The 15,982-nt window shown below is 38.4% G+C and overlaps 1 protein-coding gene across 1 annotated transcript; it reads left to right on the forward strand.

Moving 5' to 3' along the window:
* The first annotated feature begins 6,829 nt into the window (after positions 1-6,829).
* Positions 6,830-14,192, forward strand: ABRA (actin binding Rho activating protein). The gene is made up of 2 exons (XM_065831527.2): positions 6,830-7,643; positions 12,165-14,192. Exons 1-2 carry the CDS (start codon positions 6,898-6,900, stop codon positions 12,640-12,642), a joined length of 1,224 nt encoding a protein of 407 aa, XP_065687599.1. The 5' UTR covers positions 6,830-6,897; the 3' UTR covers positions 12,643-14,192.
* The last annotated feature ends 1,790 nt before the right edge of the window (positions 14,193-15,982 follow it).

Genomic DNA, 15,982 nt, shown 5'->3' on the forward strand with positions numbered 1-15,982 from the left:
CATGATGAACTAGTCAAGAAGATTTCTCCTTTCTAGCACAGATATGTCCAAATCTAGGCCATAACATCACTTGTTCCAAACAATCCTTTGTGTCAAGACCTTAAGAATATGGAATAATAATAGAGCTGAGTATGATTTTGATTGAGGCACTGAAAATATACTAATTGCTTTAGTTAATTGATAGATTTAAAAAAATGTAGTATTTGCTTACTTCAAGGTATTCAGCAAATATCTTTTAAAAAACAATAAAATATGGAAAACATACACAAACACAGTGATAGGTCTGTTTCCTCAGTTCTAATCCTGGTCCTGAATTACAACACTTTGAAGCAAATAATGAAATATTGGATTTATTTTATACACAGGCTGTGTTTTTCTGTATCTTTTTCTTTCTCTGCGTAGGTTTTTCTGTGTTTGAAGAGTTTGGAAGAGGTTTCCTAAAAAGTCCAGTCTGTTTTCTGCTTCCTCTTCAAATCACGATTTCAGAAACTAAGGTTGGTTTGTTTGTTTGTTTGTCTGTATTTTTTTTCCAGTTGTAAGATTTACAATATAACAACAATAATTATCAACTCTGCTAGAAGTTAAATGCAAATTTTCAACAATCCTTCAAAAACCTGTGTTAGGTCAACTACATGCATTAAAGGCACGATTGTGTATGTTTTGTACTCTATTGACAGATTTTAAGCAAAACTGGCAGACTGTAAAGATAATACAAGAGAAAAAAAGTGATACACACCCAGTAATAACTGGAAATAAATGCACTTTAAACAGATCAATGATAAAGCACACACTTATAAAGTTATTCATTCAGTTCCACTCTGTACTGCTCTAATTAACCAGAAGACACCATTTCTGGAATGAAACTTTTTTGGAAAATAGTGTAAATTCTCTCACGTTTGTCACCTTGAAATCTAAGAAATACCAATAAACAGAAACATGCAGTTAATTTTAACAGAAAAAACTGAAATCCATAATGCATGGAAACACTGCCTTATTCATATCTGGAAGATGATTATTTGATTATACTTCTTTGGTTTTGTAACATCTTTTGTCTATATAGAACTGTGCTTGCCTTCTCTTTTTTTTTAAATTTATTATTCTTTCTAGTAGATGTTTAAAATACATTTATCAGCTATCATATTACATCTAGGTGTCTGATTTAAGGTTTTCCTATTCTGGTGTGGCTCCTCTCTGTCTCATATTGCAAAGTTATGTAAAGACTCTAAATTCCTCGTACCCCATGTTCTGCTCAGGGATGTACTTCAATACCAGCCGATACTGTCATGTGCTTAAAGCCATAAAACTATTTCTTCGTGAACTTTAAATTATGTAAGAAAGCTGGAACTGCAAAATTGAATTTCTCATAATATAATTTTCTTATAAGGAAAAGATAATAATTCACTGATGATCAGATATGATCAATATAAACTCGACTATAGGTATGTTTTAAAGGCTATCTTGTTTCCATGATCTTCAGAAATTCCCTCAAAATGCAAATAGAACTGAACGCCCAATGCAAATGATTTCCTGCAAATGTTTATTTACACTTTTGAATAAAATTGCTTCATTAATGTTTGCTCCTCTGTTCACTCTGTACAGATACTCCGATAAAAGATGTATTTATGCTTGAAGGTACAATGGGACTAAAAGCATCTGAGCTTACCTTCGCTTTCTTTTCCTGTATAAATTTGATTAAATTGCACAGATTCTTTGCAGACTTCTAACTCCCAAGGAAAGCAGTGGGTGCTACAAAAGAGACTGCTTTAAGGCTCTTCGTCCTAATCTTAGATACCTTCCTCTGTAAAGTGAAGTTTAGAGGAGTAAGAAATTCAAGACAGCAAAGAGTTTCGTCACTTCAGTAGTAGGGCTTGTAAAGGAACTTGAAGATATATGGGTGCATCTGTGTTTTCAGTTGGGTTTCTCTCAGCTCTACAGACCAGGCTAAAAAATCATGCTGAATTCTCATCTTCAGCCAGTTCAGATGCTACAGGGCTCCTTTCTGTTATTTGGCAGGCTTGGATTTAAATCCATCTCCCCTAGAGTGAGAGGAGCTCTGGGGCTATGCTCTACAATCCATCAGCTGTAGTTGCTGCTACTGGACGGTGGGTCCTCCCTCTCCCCGCGCTACCTTTCCACAACCAAGAGTCTTTCAACCCTGGTTCTGACCAGAGTTTTCTTGGCAGTTTGTTAGTTCTATTTTGTTCACAAGGCAGAGCTGTCATGATAGGTTATGTATAAGCCCAGATCTCTCATATAGTTATATCCTGAAATGACTCATAATGAAAAGCAGATTCATGATTCTCTGTTAATTACACAGGGATAGTTTAGTCAGTACAACAGAATTTCAGCAAAAAAAAGACATTGGCTGTATATAGGGTGCAAACACAAGAAACCTCACCAACAAATGCATAGGCTGTTGATGGCTAGAGAGGACCCAGTCCAAAAGCTTAGGAATGATCAATGTCTTAGAACTACAGACACCTGGATTATACACAAACCTGCATGTTGAATGAGACACAGCTGCTCATTACTGTTGTTAGTAGTGATATGTTTGATGTGAACTCTAAAAATACGGAAACCTAGAGCTCCAACCCTTTGCCCAGGTTTTCTGTGATCACTGGCAACATATGATTTTCTGACACAATGAACTCTACCAGTGTCATGATGAAAAGAAAATTCAGTCTTGAGGTTCCTATTGATTATGGCAGCTGGTTGTACTTTACCATGAAACACAGCTTGTTCTTGTTATTCACCACTAGCTCTGAGGAGGAAGACAGCATCTTTCATAAACTTACAGTTGGTTGAAAATTAAATTCCTTGTTTTAAGGCATCAAAACCATTGAATAACATATCAATATCTGATGAGGTAAAGTAATGGATGAAGGATACTTTTAAAAATCAAGCATCCTTAAAAGAAAATAGATAACCACAAACTGGTCTCCCACAGACTATTAATATTCCACAGCATGAGAGAGAAAATAAAAAGATTTCTCTGTAAAGAGAATAATCCATTGGGGGCGAGGGAGAAACAAAAACAAAAAAACACAACAAAAACATCCCAACTTTTAACATTGACATTGGCAGCCTCTCAGCTGGTCCTTTATGACTTTGGATTCAGGATATCCAAGGTATTAGGTGAAATGCAGCAATCCAAAAGCAGCAACGAGGTCCTAGCAACATGTGCAGACTTGTCTTAAGGTGTCAAAGAGATTAAATTCCAGAACTGTAGGCAGCCAGGGGCAAGGAAAAAGGAGTTTACAGCTTTCAGCTTAAGTGTCAAGCCTGTTCATCTATTTACTTTCTCCAATTGTTACTCCTTCTATAATATATACCTTCTGCGAGAAATGGTCCCTCAACTCTGACTTCAAGTGTAGGTTTTGAACTCGTGAAAGCCCATGACACAGCCACCCCCACCAAGCCTTGCTGTGCACTGCAGTGTATCTTGTGAGGTATGGAATACACACAGAAAATGTGGGCCAGGCTCAGACAACCTGAAATATACTCATACTAAGGACTGGCTATTGGTTTTTAGAAGTGCCAGTAGGGAGATTAGGCAGAGAAACTGAGGTGTAGCCTTGGCCTGTTATTCCACTAAGAACAAAAATTTAAAGCCATGAAGTAATACATTCTACTCTATTTGCAATAAAACATATGTAAAGTAAGCAATCCTCAAAGTATGAATCTGACAGGATGACTCAGACATTATTTATACTTTTCTTATGATTAACTTCTTGCTGGCAACACCACCATATAAAATAAGGCACCATTCAATACTTTCAAGGCAACATCACTGTATATCCTAAAATTAAGCATCATAAATTCAGTTATCCTCAGAATAATTAAAGTTTCACTGGCACTTTGGACAAGTTCGTAATGTTATGACGCCAGCTTAAAATACTGATCAATTTAAACCAAACATTTGCTTAACATATTGTTGTGCAACATGGATTTAATAGTAGTATAGATCTGTAACCTCTGTGTTTTTCATTGGTCTTTAACTTTTCATTGTCATTTATCTAAACTATGTAAGCATTAAGTCTGTGCATCTGTGACCAGTACACCAAGGTCAAGTCCATTAGAAAAAAAAGAAGTCTCTATATTAACAAGTTTGAAATGTGCTGTAATTTCCGAATTTTCCAAACATTCCTCAGAAACATAATTTATTCCTAGTGCCATGAATTTCAATACAACTGCTTGCAAACACTGTATGAGAGTAAAAGTGTCCAAGAATGTCAACAGTAATTACAGTAATAAACCTAGCAGAGGCCTTTATAACAAGGGCAGTTACAAGCAATTTTGATTTGATAAATTCCATTAAACAAATCAAATTAATTAAAATTAATTAAATAAAAATCAAATCAATCACGACAAACTGAAAAAATTATCAGAACAAATTAAAACACAGTTTAATAACAACAAAGATAGTCACAAAGGAAGGAGCAGTCAGGTGTCTGAATACAGACAGCCATTTAGAGGAGAGCCTTTGGAAACTCTGGAGATTACAAGTAGAATACGAAGCAGGAGCACAACGTACAGGACATCTGTTCCTTTTCCGCTCTATGGGCAAGCTGAATGAAGCCAGGAAACCATCCCCGCTTTGGGCATCATACTTGAAGAAAGAGGAGGACCTAATGCAGAGAATGCACAAGCTGGCAAAAGCATCATCAGGGATCACAAAAACACAAGAAAAGTTGGGAAGAAGTGAGGTTTTTAGAAGATTGAGGAGGACTACAGCAGTCTTCACAAAGAAAGGCTGCCTCAGGAAGGGTGGGATTTGTCTGTCTCCAGCAGTGACAGAAGCTTAAACTTCTGTGACAGAGACAGACATTAGACCACAGGAAAGCTTTCATTTAAGGCAGTAAACCACTGGAATAGATCGCCTAAGCAGAGTGGGGAGTATCTGCTGCTGGTAGCCTGTAAGAACAGGTAACACAAAAACCTGAACACGTGCAGGTGAAGCTGATCCTACCTTATGGCAGGGGTCCTTACTGGCCTTACGCTCTGTGATTGCCCTTCCACAGTCACTTGAGTTTCATGGAACTCTGACCCTGGCCTCAATCCTTACCTCTGTATTTAGCTTCCAGCTCATTCCTAAAGCCTCAGCCACCCTTACACTCAGGAAATCATAGGGAATGATACAGTGAGCTGGTGTCATATCCTACTCTGCATGTGCATCATTCTTTTCCTTCACTTGCATTTTCCTTGTATATTGGGGAACATCACCCACCCTGTGTGCATGCATGCATGCACGAGTGTAATTCTTAAACACAAGAAGTACCCATTCCTGATCAGCCTTAAAAAGCCACCAAAATAAACAGTAACACATGCTTCTTATTCAAGTTGCATCCATACACCTCACAATGCCATTTCAGAGTTATAATGCAGCTGGAAATAGCTGAGATCGTACAGTATCGAGAGATGACACATTTCTTTCTAAAATAAAAGTATGAGTAACTATCAAATAGCAACACTAACTTACATTATATGTCATCAGTTTCAAAGAGGAAATGACTCCACAGATTAATGAAGAATTCTGTCTAGAAGTCAAAGGTATGATATAGTCTATATTAAGAGCTAGATATGATCTAACCTACTTCAAACAGCCCAGCCTTTAATAGAGAGAAGAGAAGAGAAGAGAAGAGAAGAGAAGAGAAGAGAAGAGAAGAGAAGAGAAGAGAAGAGAAGAGAAGAGAAGAGAAGAGAAGAGAGAAGAGAGGCGAAGTACCCAGATTCCATATTTATCTGTGGTGTAACACCAACAAAGCCAACAGAATTCCTTGAAGTCCAGTTTGTCTCAGAGTGCCACATGGCAAGTGCTGCAGGTCATCCTGTAAGCTGCAAGGTATGATGGATGGAGAAAGAAATGACATTTTCCATTCCTATTTAGGAAATGTTATACTAAGAAATAAGATACCACAGGACTGTATATCTCAGATAATGTCTGTTTATAATTACGTAACAACTGATATATCAATTAACTAAACAGTTTTACAAATTCAAATATCAATATACTCCAGGAAGTCCTCTGGAATGAAGAAATCACCAAGTTTCCTAGGAATTTCCTTTTTTATACTGTACATACTATGAATAATTATGCTGTAAATAACATACAAGTAAACACTAAGTTCTACATATAATACAACTTCCTTGAAAAAGCGGTAAGGAATTAAATGGGCTATTCTTTATTTTTTCAAAATCCTAAAGCTAAGACATAATTCGTTCATCTGATCAGATCAGACTTATTGTATTCATCTCCAGAGTAGAGATAGTGATTCCCTTATTCTTAGTGCTGACACCAAACACGGTATTGTTCCCAGACCCCCACGAAGGTAGATTCTAAAGAGATGGACATTAATAGATAATGACTGGGAACGGAGCACATAAATACCTTTTAAAAATTAACAAACCTGGATTTCCTTGGACATATGAGCAACAAGAAGAAATCACCTAGTATCTTTTTAGAAAATGCATCTAAAAATTTCTAATTCATAGCCAGTTTTTGTCTTTACGCGCCATGACAAGGGTTGCTATTTACTTGTGATGACGAGGGGTCTCCACTCTGGTGGACCCTTGCCAACAAATGGAGACCTGAGCAGCCCCAGGGAAGGGGGACTGAAGGAGCTGTTAATTCCCCACTCTTTCCAGTGCAGGTCCATGTCACCCTGTTTACATCATGTATCATTCATCTGCCGTGATGAAATGTAACCCCTGTGCTTTAAAAAAAGACCTCTGTAACACTGAGGATACTATATCTTTGTGAGAAGTGTTTCACATATTTTCCATGGGCACACACCGCTCCTGCTACTATTTAAATCTCTGTAGCTCTCTTCGTGGGACATTATTCGCTTCAGCAAGTTCATTCAGAAGGTGCTTAGCAAAAGAAGAGGAAAACCCAGCATGGCAGCAGACAGCAACACAGCTCCTGAAGAAAAGCCAAGCTCCACTCCTGCGAAAAGGGCTGTCCACAAGATCCGAATGGCCAGCCTGGTCTTCAGCTTGGCACAAGGTTGGCAGCAGTGGGTGTCTGACCACCACGTAAAGCAAGCCCAGGAGCCCTCTGGATGGGTCCCTTCAGCAGAAGACTCATCAACTCAGCCTATACAGGAAAGACCCTTCGAAAAATGGCCAAATCCATGTGTCAAAAGGGACCAAGGAAAAGACGATGAAAAATCCTCAGCAAAGGAATCAGTGACAGATGCTGAAAAAAATGCAAGGGAATCAGATGAAGCCCTCAAAAAATTCAGCATTAAAAGTAAAGAGGTGACCAAAACAGTTGTTAGCAAAGCCTACGAACGAGGAGGTGATGTTAGCCTCCTCAGTGGAAGATATGAGAACAACAATAGTAACTCAGAGACGAGTAAGCTTACAGAAGAATCAAGCGCTATTGACAAAACTCTAAGTGGCAAATTATCTCCAACCATAAGAAGAAAGTGTTCAAATGTGGTATCGGAGCTGACTAAAGGCTGGAAACAGATGGAACACGAGGACAAAGAGGCGGCTAAGGAAGTCCTGCTCCTTAAGTGTCGTGGTGACAGCGTGGATACAGTGGACAGTGGCTATGGGGAAGCAGACGACAAACTCGAGCAAGAAGACAGCGACCAAGAGGTGACAGCTGTGAGGATTAAACGACCTGCACCATCTTTGTAAGTAAAACATCTTTATTACAGTATCACAAATGGTCAGTAGACCCAGGACAGGTACAGGTTTCCTTGAGGAAGGAGGGAAAAACAAAATTGATAGGAAATGATCAAAGAGAAACTATTACTCTTGAAGGAAAAACAAAACAAAACAAACAGAAAACCTTTTACATATCTCTCTGTGCTTAAGTAGGCAGCAACATCTGACTATAGCCTTGATTTTATGTGCTATGTAACAGAAATAGGAAGTTATATTTGGGAAATGTTAATGATACTTAGTTTTCTGGATTTACTGGTTCATTGAAATCACTGCTTCTTATACTTTCGTCCACATGTAAGATACGATTTTTTCACCTTATTGAGAGCCCACAGCTCTTCATTTGTTTTATTGAATGTTATGTAAAACAATGTACTTGACACATATTTCCAACTACTTACTCATTATTTTGTTTAGTATATATTGCACATGTTCTTGGAAGTAATTTGCATAGAATGTCCAAAATAGAACTTGCAGGAATTACCATTTAAGTACATGTTAACAAAAGCTGAGTTCACTGCTTCTCTTCAGGAGATTTTGATGGATTTAGAATTCATCAATTCAAAGAATGGAAACCTTCACAGGAGCTGGGACCCCAAAAATACATTAAAAAGCACCCAGCCTGCCTCAACATCTTCAGGATTGATTTGAACCATGCTGTGTGTTATAAATCATTTGACAAAAAAGAATATTTGAATCATCAAGGGATTCTTCAAACTGAAGGTCTCTCTATGGGTACACTATCATAACAGGTGGTGTGGGGGAAGAACATTCCTTGAGTATTTTGTGGAAGTTCCTGACATACAGACTTCCTCATGCCTGAAAATGGTGTGAAGAAAAAAGGAAACAGAACTTGTCATTACCTGTGTAGTTGTTACAGGTCCTACGTAAAAATTAAGTAGCAATTAATTTCACAGTGCCAGATAGTTTTGAGTTAATACTTCTTCCAGTAATAGGTTCATGCTTGAAGATTACCATAAAACAACAGACGTATATTAAATTTGGAGCTCAGGTAGTAAATAAGTCGGGTTCAGCCACAGCCATGTAGTCCTTGGGAAGTCTCCCAGAAGAGCAGAGGAACAGCAGAGGCCGGTAGAATAGAAGTTCCCTAGTCTTCCTTTGCAGAGATCTCCAGCAGAACCAACTTTCCAGAAGATGGCTACAAACAGTTGTGCTGTGGCCAGACACCACTGGGTAGCTGCCAAACTAACTCATCACAGTTTTGTCAGTAAAATATTAAAAGATCTGTACGCCCAATACTCTCCATTAACCTGGAGAGATGGTCTGCACTGTCCTTTGACAGCAGTTAGGACCTCAAAAGAAAGACTTCACGCATACAGTAGGAAAACAGGATACATTTGCAGCACATATTATCTGTAAATATCCTTAATCAAATCAAACAGCTTACTTTAAAATGCTGTAGCTGAAACAAAATAGTAGCTATCTTTCTGTTGCACTTCACATATTTTATTCCAAATGTCTGATTTTAATACTGCTACCTAGGAAAAAAAAAATACTAACCATGTTTACTGAGGTGCGAATGATTGAAATAACACCCTTTATGTTATTTACAGAGATCTCTTCCCCTGAAATCTGACACAAAATTACTTTTATGCACTTAGAGTGCTGTTATCAGGACTGAATTTTTTTAACTACTAATTTTAAAAGATTTATTTTATAGCCTCAGAATACCATATTTCAGCCTGCTACTTTTATGAACCTGTCAGTGTGGCTTAATCTTCTCCAAAAAGGCCATAAGCCCATAGTTGTTCAAGAAAAATCTCTGTGTTCCAAGAAAAAAGCAGCAGTACCAGTATTTTTATTTCCTTGCATCAGCACCTTCATCATTTCCAGTTGCAGTATTTAACAGAATAAGATTGCTTCCTTAGCAGAAGGCACATTACCTCCTACAGGCCTAGGAAACACTATTTCATTCCTGCTTGGGAGACAGAGGGATGCAACAGTGATATGAAAGTCAAAACATTAAAAAGGCATTAATGCTTTTCCCCTACAGAAAAAAATCACAGGGAACATGGACATGGTCCTCCTGGAAGTTCAGAATGCGTTTAGGGTCATTGTTCCGGATGACAGGTTAACTTAACGTGATTGCCACAGGTAAAGCACTTCTTACAGTGGATTAATACAACCTTCACTTTGGAGCCACAACCCATTGTGTAGGTGCTGTACACACATGAAAAAATGCTTCTATGTGTATACAGTTTATTCTCTGTTGTCACTAAGCTCAACAATGGGAAAAATCGTACTTTAGCCCTCAGAAACAGTAAATTAGAAGATGCATTTAAAAAAAAAAAGACAGTAAGGTTTTTCCAAATCCACATGAGGCATGATAAAAGCAAAAGGATAGATAAGATGGTGTTTTTCTCAACCCCTGAGAAGACTATGAGGATAAGGAAGGTGATAATAGTATTCAGCTAGAAAAGAGAATTTAAGATTTCAGTAGGAAATAGAAACAATACTCACTAGACTGTTAAATAAGATGTAATATAGCCTTTAGGCTCACACTGTCTCACTCACTGTCTTCTTTCCCCTCGATGTGAGAAACTGAAGCTCCAAGACTTTCTCAGGGGTTATGGCCCTTGGGGAGAGGGAGCAGCTGGCTGGGACTGAGGGATAAGCCCCCCATGATGGGATCTGCTCACCAGCTCCACTAAGGCTGTTGGTATCGCTTCTTCTAAGGCAATTCTAGGCAATTCTGATGTACTCAGGGTTTTCCCCGTCCCCGCGCCAACCCTGACATGTTCTCACACGAAGAGCTGGGGAAGCAGCCAGTCTGAGCTTCAGCTGGAGTTAGGACTGCACTGTCACAGGGTCTCTATGGCTTTTGGGAGATCCATAGGTTTCAGGAGACAAATAGTTCTGCATAACTAAACCCTGTGCCCATAATTTCTCTGAGCAATGAAGCCACAATTCAGGGCAAGGGATAAACAGCTTTCCCTCCCTGTCTCTGTAAGACAACAGCTTATATATAGGAGGATTTACTTTATCATAAAAAGAAATGTCTAGCTTTATGCCACTGACATATTTTAATGCTTTTCTGCCAACACCTACCTTTTCACCAGACCTGCACAGAACCAGAGGTATATACACACTGCCTTCTCTCAGGATACTCTGCAGTCACACCACAGAAGGAACATGGCAACACTAAGTGCTCAATTCTTCTGATGCTTTTCACTGTATTGATGGGGAAGAGTATTTTGGAGCTTTTTAAATACAGTCTTTCAATGCAGCTAAGCCAAGCTAGTGGCAATTCAACAGCTAAAACTGATCCTGCCCTCCCAATTCTCCTTCTATCCCTGGCACTAAGTATCTGCACTTCTTGCTCTAGCACTACAGTGCTCCCCAGTACCAGCATCCTTCTGGCGCACAGACCTAAACTGGGGACATCTCTATCACTCTTATCTTTCAACAGGCTTAGTAAAAAACAAAGAAATACACAAACAGCAGGGAAATATTCTGCAGGTTTGCAGTCCTCTGTACAGTTTGGCTAACTGTATTTTGGTTCTCCAGTGTTACTGTTAATATTCAGCTGACATTACTTGGGAGGTTTCAGAGCAGCCTTTGAGGGAGTAAATACATTAGAAAACAAATTACTTTGGCACAGCCACAGCACAACGTACTCCCTCGCTGAGCTCTGTACAGACACAATGACAGGATGTGGACAGCACAGAGACCAGCTCAGACTATCTATAGCTCCCCCACAACACGTGAGACTGGCCACTGGAGGAAACAGTGTCAGTAATTTGTCTGCCTGGAATCATCCAGCAATGTGATGCTGCTATGCACACACACGCACACACAATCAGTAAGAGCACTGAAGGTTTTTCCTCATTTTTTTAACCTTGACACAAATCTCAATAGGTTCATTTTTTTTCAGGCTTGTACCCTGTCCATGGGAAGGTAAATTTTGGACTTCAGTACTTCAAATAAGTAAGCATAGGCAGAGCTACTGCACTTCATTAGCTTTTTATTGTTGTTTTAAACATGAACATCTATTACAGTGGACAGATTTTTTTCTAGACACTACCCTCTGTTTTTCAGCCAAGAATAGCTGAGGACCAAGTCTGTACACTTCCAGCTATTGCCATCTGTAACCCTGGGGCAGGCAGAAATAAGGGGCTCCATGACTGACCCAAGGTACAGAAAGTGTATGTAACCAGCACCACACTGTTTCGATCCCTACAGCATTAAGTCACTCTGGGCAAAAGTTTGTCAAAATGGGCTCAGATCTAGGCTGGAGGATGGTGATGTAGATGAGATTAAGCTGTGATCAGTGAGTTTGCTTTTGAGTGCAAACTGGAATATAGATTAAAAGCCCCTGAAGAACTAAACCAGCAGCAGTGAACTCATGCCACCTGGTGGCCAGCATCTCCTCTGGAAAAAGCATGGTAACAGCTAATATAGAAGAAATCAGAACTGTGCAATTAAATGATGAAATGCAAAGCTCAAATGCCCTTTTTTTTTTCTTCCAGTGCAAGCAGGTTCAGGGAAGAAGCACGCGCCAGAGCCCACAGGAAACAAGGCCCCATCAACAGCCTGAAGGACCGATGGCAAGAATGGGCCGACCAGCACATCATAACACAGAAGCTGAATCCCTTCAGCGAGGAATTTGACCACGAGCTGGCCATGTCCACTCGCCTGCGCAAAGGAGATGAAGGCTACGGCCGTCCAAAGGAAGGAACCAAAACTGCTGAAAGAGCCAAGAGAGCCGAGGCCCACATCCACCGGGAGATCAGGGACATGTGCTTCATCATCGAATCCATGGCTAAGCCACGGCCCGACGGCAAGATCCAAGTCACTTTTGGAGAACTCTTTGACAGATACGTTCGTATTTCAGATAAGGTTGTTGGGATTCTCATGAGAGCCAGGAAACATGGGTTGGTGGACTTTGAGGGAGAAATGTTATGGCAAGGAAGGGATGATAATGTCATAATTACTTTATTAAAATAAGCGAGCTACAACAAGAGCAACTTCTTTTGGAAAATTAATTTCCACTTCTCCTTTGCTGTTAGTGTTTGCACATCTTGAATACAGATCGCCCCGTTCACCCACATAGAAAAGGCTCTGAGCATTTCTCCAAATACGTATTTTATAACCACTGCAAGATAACATAAGCATCCAAATGGATTTTACTCTGTACCAGGAGTGCTTGCAGGACAGTTCTGTTAATAGCTACATGAAAAATAAAGATAAAAATCTATATTGAATATTAACCCACAGAATATAAAGCCCCATAGCAATATAAATAGCTACAAATTAATTCCAAGTTTTACTTGTTCTTACATTTAAGATCTTCTCAACTATTGAAACTGGGATATCAGGAATATAAACCATGCCAGATCAGAAATTGAACAACAGTATAAACTGAGACCAAATTTTTGATGTGTGAAAGGGATCTTGTGCACATATTTCCAAATTACTTTATTTAAATGCATGTAAAATAGTTTTATTTGAACACACCACCACGTTTGTTTCCTTCACAAACAGGATATGCAAATACTACTGCAGTATTATCTTGTGGCAAGTACTGACACAACTTTCTCTTACATACCACATTCAAACTAAGCAAAAATCCTTCTTTTTGTAAATGAGGTTTTTATATTTAATGTATTTATACAACTAATTTATTACTTTCATATTTAGAGTTATGAATGTTGGAGAGAAAACATTCAATACAATGTAATGCACAAAAAAGTTTTGAATAGATATCCACATTAAAAAATTACCTTCTATGCAATGTACCATCTGATTATTATGTAAATATGGTTCTTTTAACTATAGGCAGAAATAACATGTAACATATAAAAGGCTGTACTGCTTACTGGATTATATAGATCACTGTTTGTATAAACTACTACTGTAAAAATAGTTATCCTGGTAAAAATGTGCTTCACATGAAAAGTAATTGTATCAGAGCAAGATGCCTGGGCAAGTAATTTGCATAATGAAAAATGAACATGTTTTTTTTTTCCCCCTATAAGATTCTTTCAAACTGAAAGAATAAATATCTTCTTACAGAAGGAAAGGTGTAGGAACATCTTGTCTCTTTGATAAAAGAAGTGTTGCTAACTTATTATAAAAGTACAGGTAACTGAGTTGGAAGCTCCAATGAAAACATAAATTAAACGTTTTATGACTTGGTGATACAAGAACTGATTACTATGTGTAGGTCTATGTAAATCATTAATATTTGAGGCACAGCTTTATGTTGTGAATCTAAGGAAGAAAAAATTAATTATTAGACAGATTCAGTGGAACTTAATGTTTTCTTGAGATCACTTGGACTACTCAAGTTGACTTGGAAAACTGACCTCTGAGTGTAATACTTACATGTCAGAATACTTATCTGCATATTCTTACCTTATTCTTTATATCTTTATAAAATGACTTTTACAACTAAATTGTCTTGAGGAAATTTGGTTGTCAAAGGAATACATGAACTACAAATAAAAAGCTTAATTGACTATTTCTTGGGTTATTCCTCCCACACACTAGAGAAGAAATATGTGTGCATATTCTGAGAACTAAAACATCAATGATTTGTTTGAAAATATAAGTACATTCTCCTGTTCACAGGCACTTATATTTCCCTGTGAAGGTTTCCCTGTTCAAAGCACCAGAACAAGATTCCAGAGTACAGGAAAATGAAACAGTTCTTATACAAAATACCTGTACAAAGAATACACACTGAAGGCACATAATTGTTAAGTGTATTACACATTTCTCCTCACAAGAATTCTCATCCTACCACAGGACAACACAGCAGAGATACAGTTCACCACAGATTATTATTCTTTTTTTTTATTTTTTCCGGTGTTACGTTCATGTGTGACTTAAAGCCCCAAAGCACCTCATCACTGGGAATCATATCCATCTACATCCAGTGACCTAAGACAGTAGGAGTAATATATTTTTGTACTGAAACACTCGAACTGTAATATACCACCAAGAAGTGTATTTCAATATTATGCATGTTTACAGCATGTAATAAGAGCTTGTGCTTTGATATGAAGTCTATGCCATTTACTACTTCACCTTCAGAGAAACACCTGGAACACAACTAGGCCTGTACTACTGAAACAGGAATCAGAAAAAAACCTTCCTGGCTTCGATCTTGAGCTAACAGATCAGCCTGTAGAAACCACAGAGTAAATTCAGTTCGCCACTTCTTCCCACCTGTTTGATAGGAACATGGAAGTTTGAGTGCCTCATCTTCTACTAGCTGAACTCTGCTTCTGATGAAGAAATCAGCACACAAAAGCAAGGCAACAACTGTTGGCAACAATTTTCATTCACACAAGAGCCATTTTTGCCTCGCTGCATGCCTTCTGACAAAAAAAAAAAAAAAACAACAAAAAAGCCTGGGCTGACTGGATCCCAAGCAGATTTAGCAACAATCGCACCTGACCCAGTATTAATATCTGAAATTCAATCATATCTGCACCTAAGTTAATGCTGGGATTCACAGAAGTTTCATTCACCTAAACATTTGCGAGCAACAGATTGACATTTGACTTTTCTGCAGGCTCCTGCACACCCACCGTAAGTCACTGTGGAGAAGCCTATGCCTCAACAGTTTCATCTAGTGCATATATTAATACTGGGGGCAAGAGGCAAGGGCAGGCTGAGGTGCAGACACACTTCTCAGCAGAACTGTAATTCAGTGACCGAGGAGACAGGAAACCTTTCCATGTTCTCCTTTACAGAATATAGCACAGAGAACCAAACTTCTGTAACTTTTATTCAAATACATTCATGAACAGAATGGAGCAGTGACACTCTGGAACCTCAACGTTTCATTTAGTTGATTATCTTATTACATATTGGAACATACAGATATATATGCATTTATACTTACCATATAGGAAAAGCACAAGATTACAGGTTTAGAGAAAGGTACCATTAGATCAACTGGCATCTGAAGGAAAAAGGACTCACCTTCAAGCTCACAGGGCCTCTTCAAATCTCTCTTTGCCTTTAAAACCTTAGATCAGCTATGTGAAAATGTAATCACAACTATACATCAACCTATAGATCACTGCAGATAAATTTTTAAGCCTCCCCTTCATAGTCACCACAATGCAATATTCAAATCTCTATGAAACAAAAAAAAATCCTTTTCCTATTTTTCCACTCAAAATATTTACTTCCAATTGGATATGAAAATCACACACAATATGAATAATGATTTGTCTCATACTGTCCTCCATTTATCTTTGAGTAAGCAGTATCACAAAAAGCTTTCTATAGTGGGAAAAGTTTGTACAGCTTTCATGTAAGAGAAATATTA

Source organism: Patagioenas fasciata, chromosome 2 (genome assembly GCF_037038585.1).
Source record: "Patagioenas fasciata isolate bPatFas1 chromosome 2, bPatFas1.hap1, whole genome shotgun sequence".
Lineage (NCBI taxonomy): Eukaryota > Metazoa > Chordata > Aves > Columbiformes > Columbidae > Patagioenas > Patagioenas fasciata.

What these genes read in the sequence shown, in the direction of transcription:
- ABRA (XM_065831527.2), top strand. Translation starts at nt 6,898, where the DNA reads ATGGCAGCAGACAGCAACACAGCTCCTGAAGAAAAGCCAAGCTCCACT. An exon ending in AAACGACCTGCACCATCTTT is followed by an intron (nt 7,644 to 12,164) that starts GTAAGTAAAACA and finishes TTTTTCTTCCAG; the next exon opens with TGCAAGCAGGTTCAGGGAAG.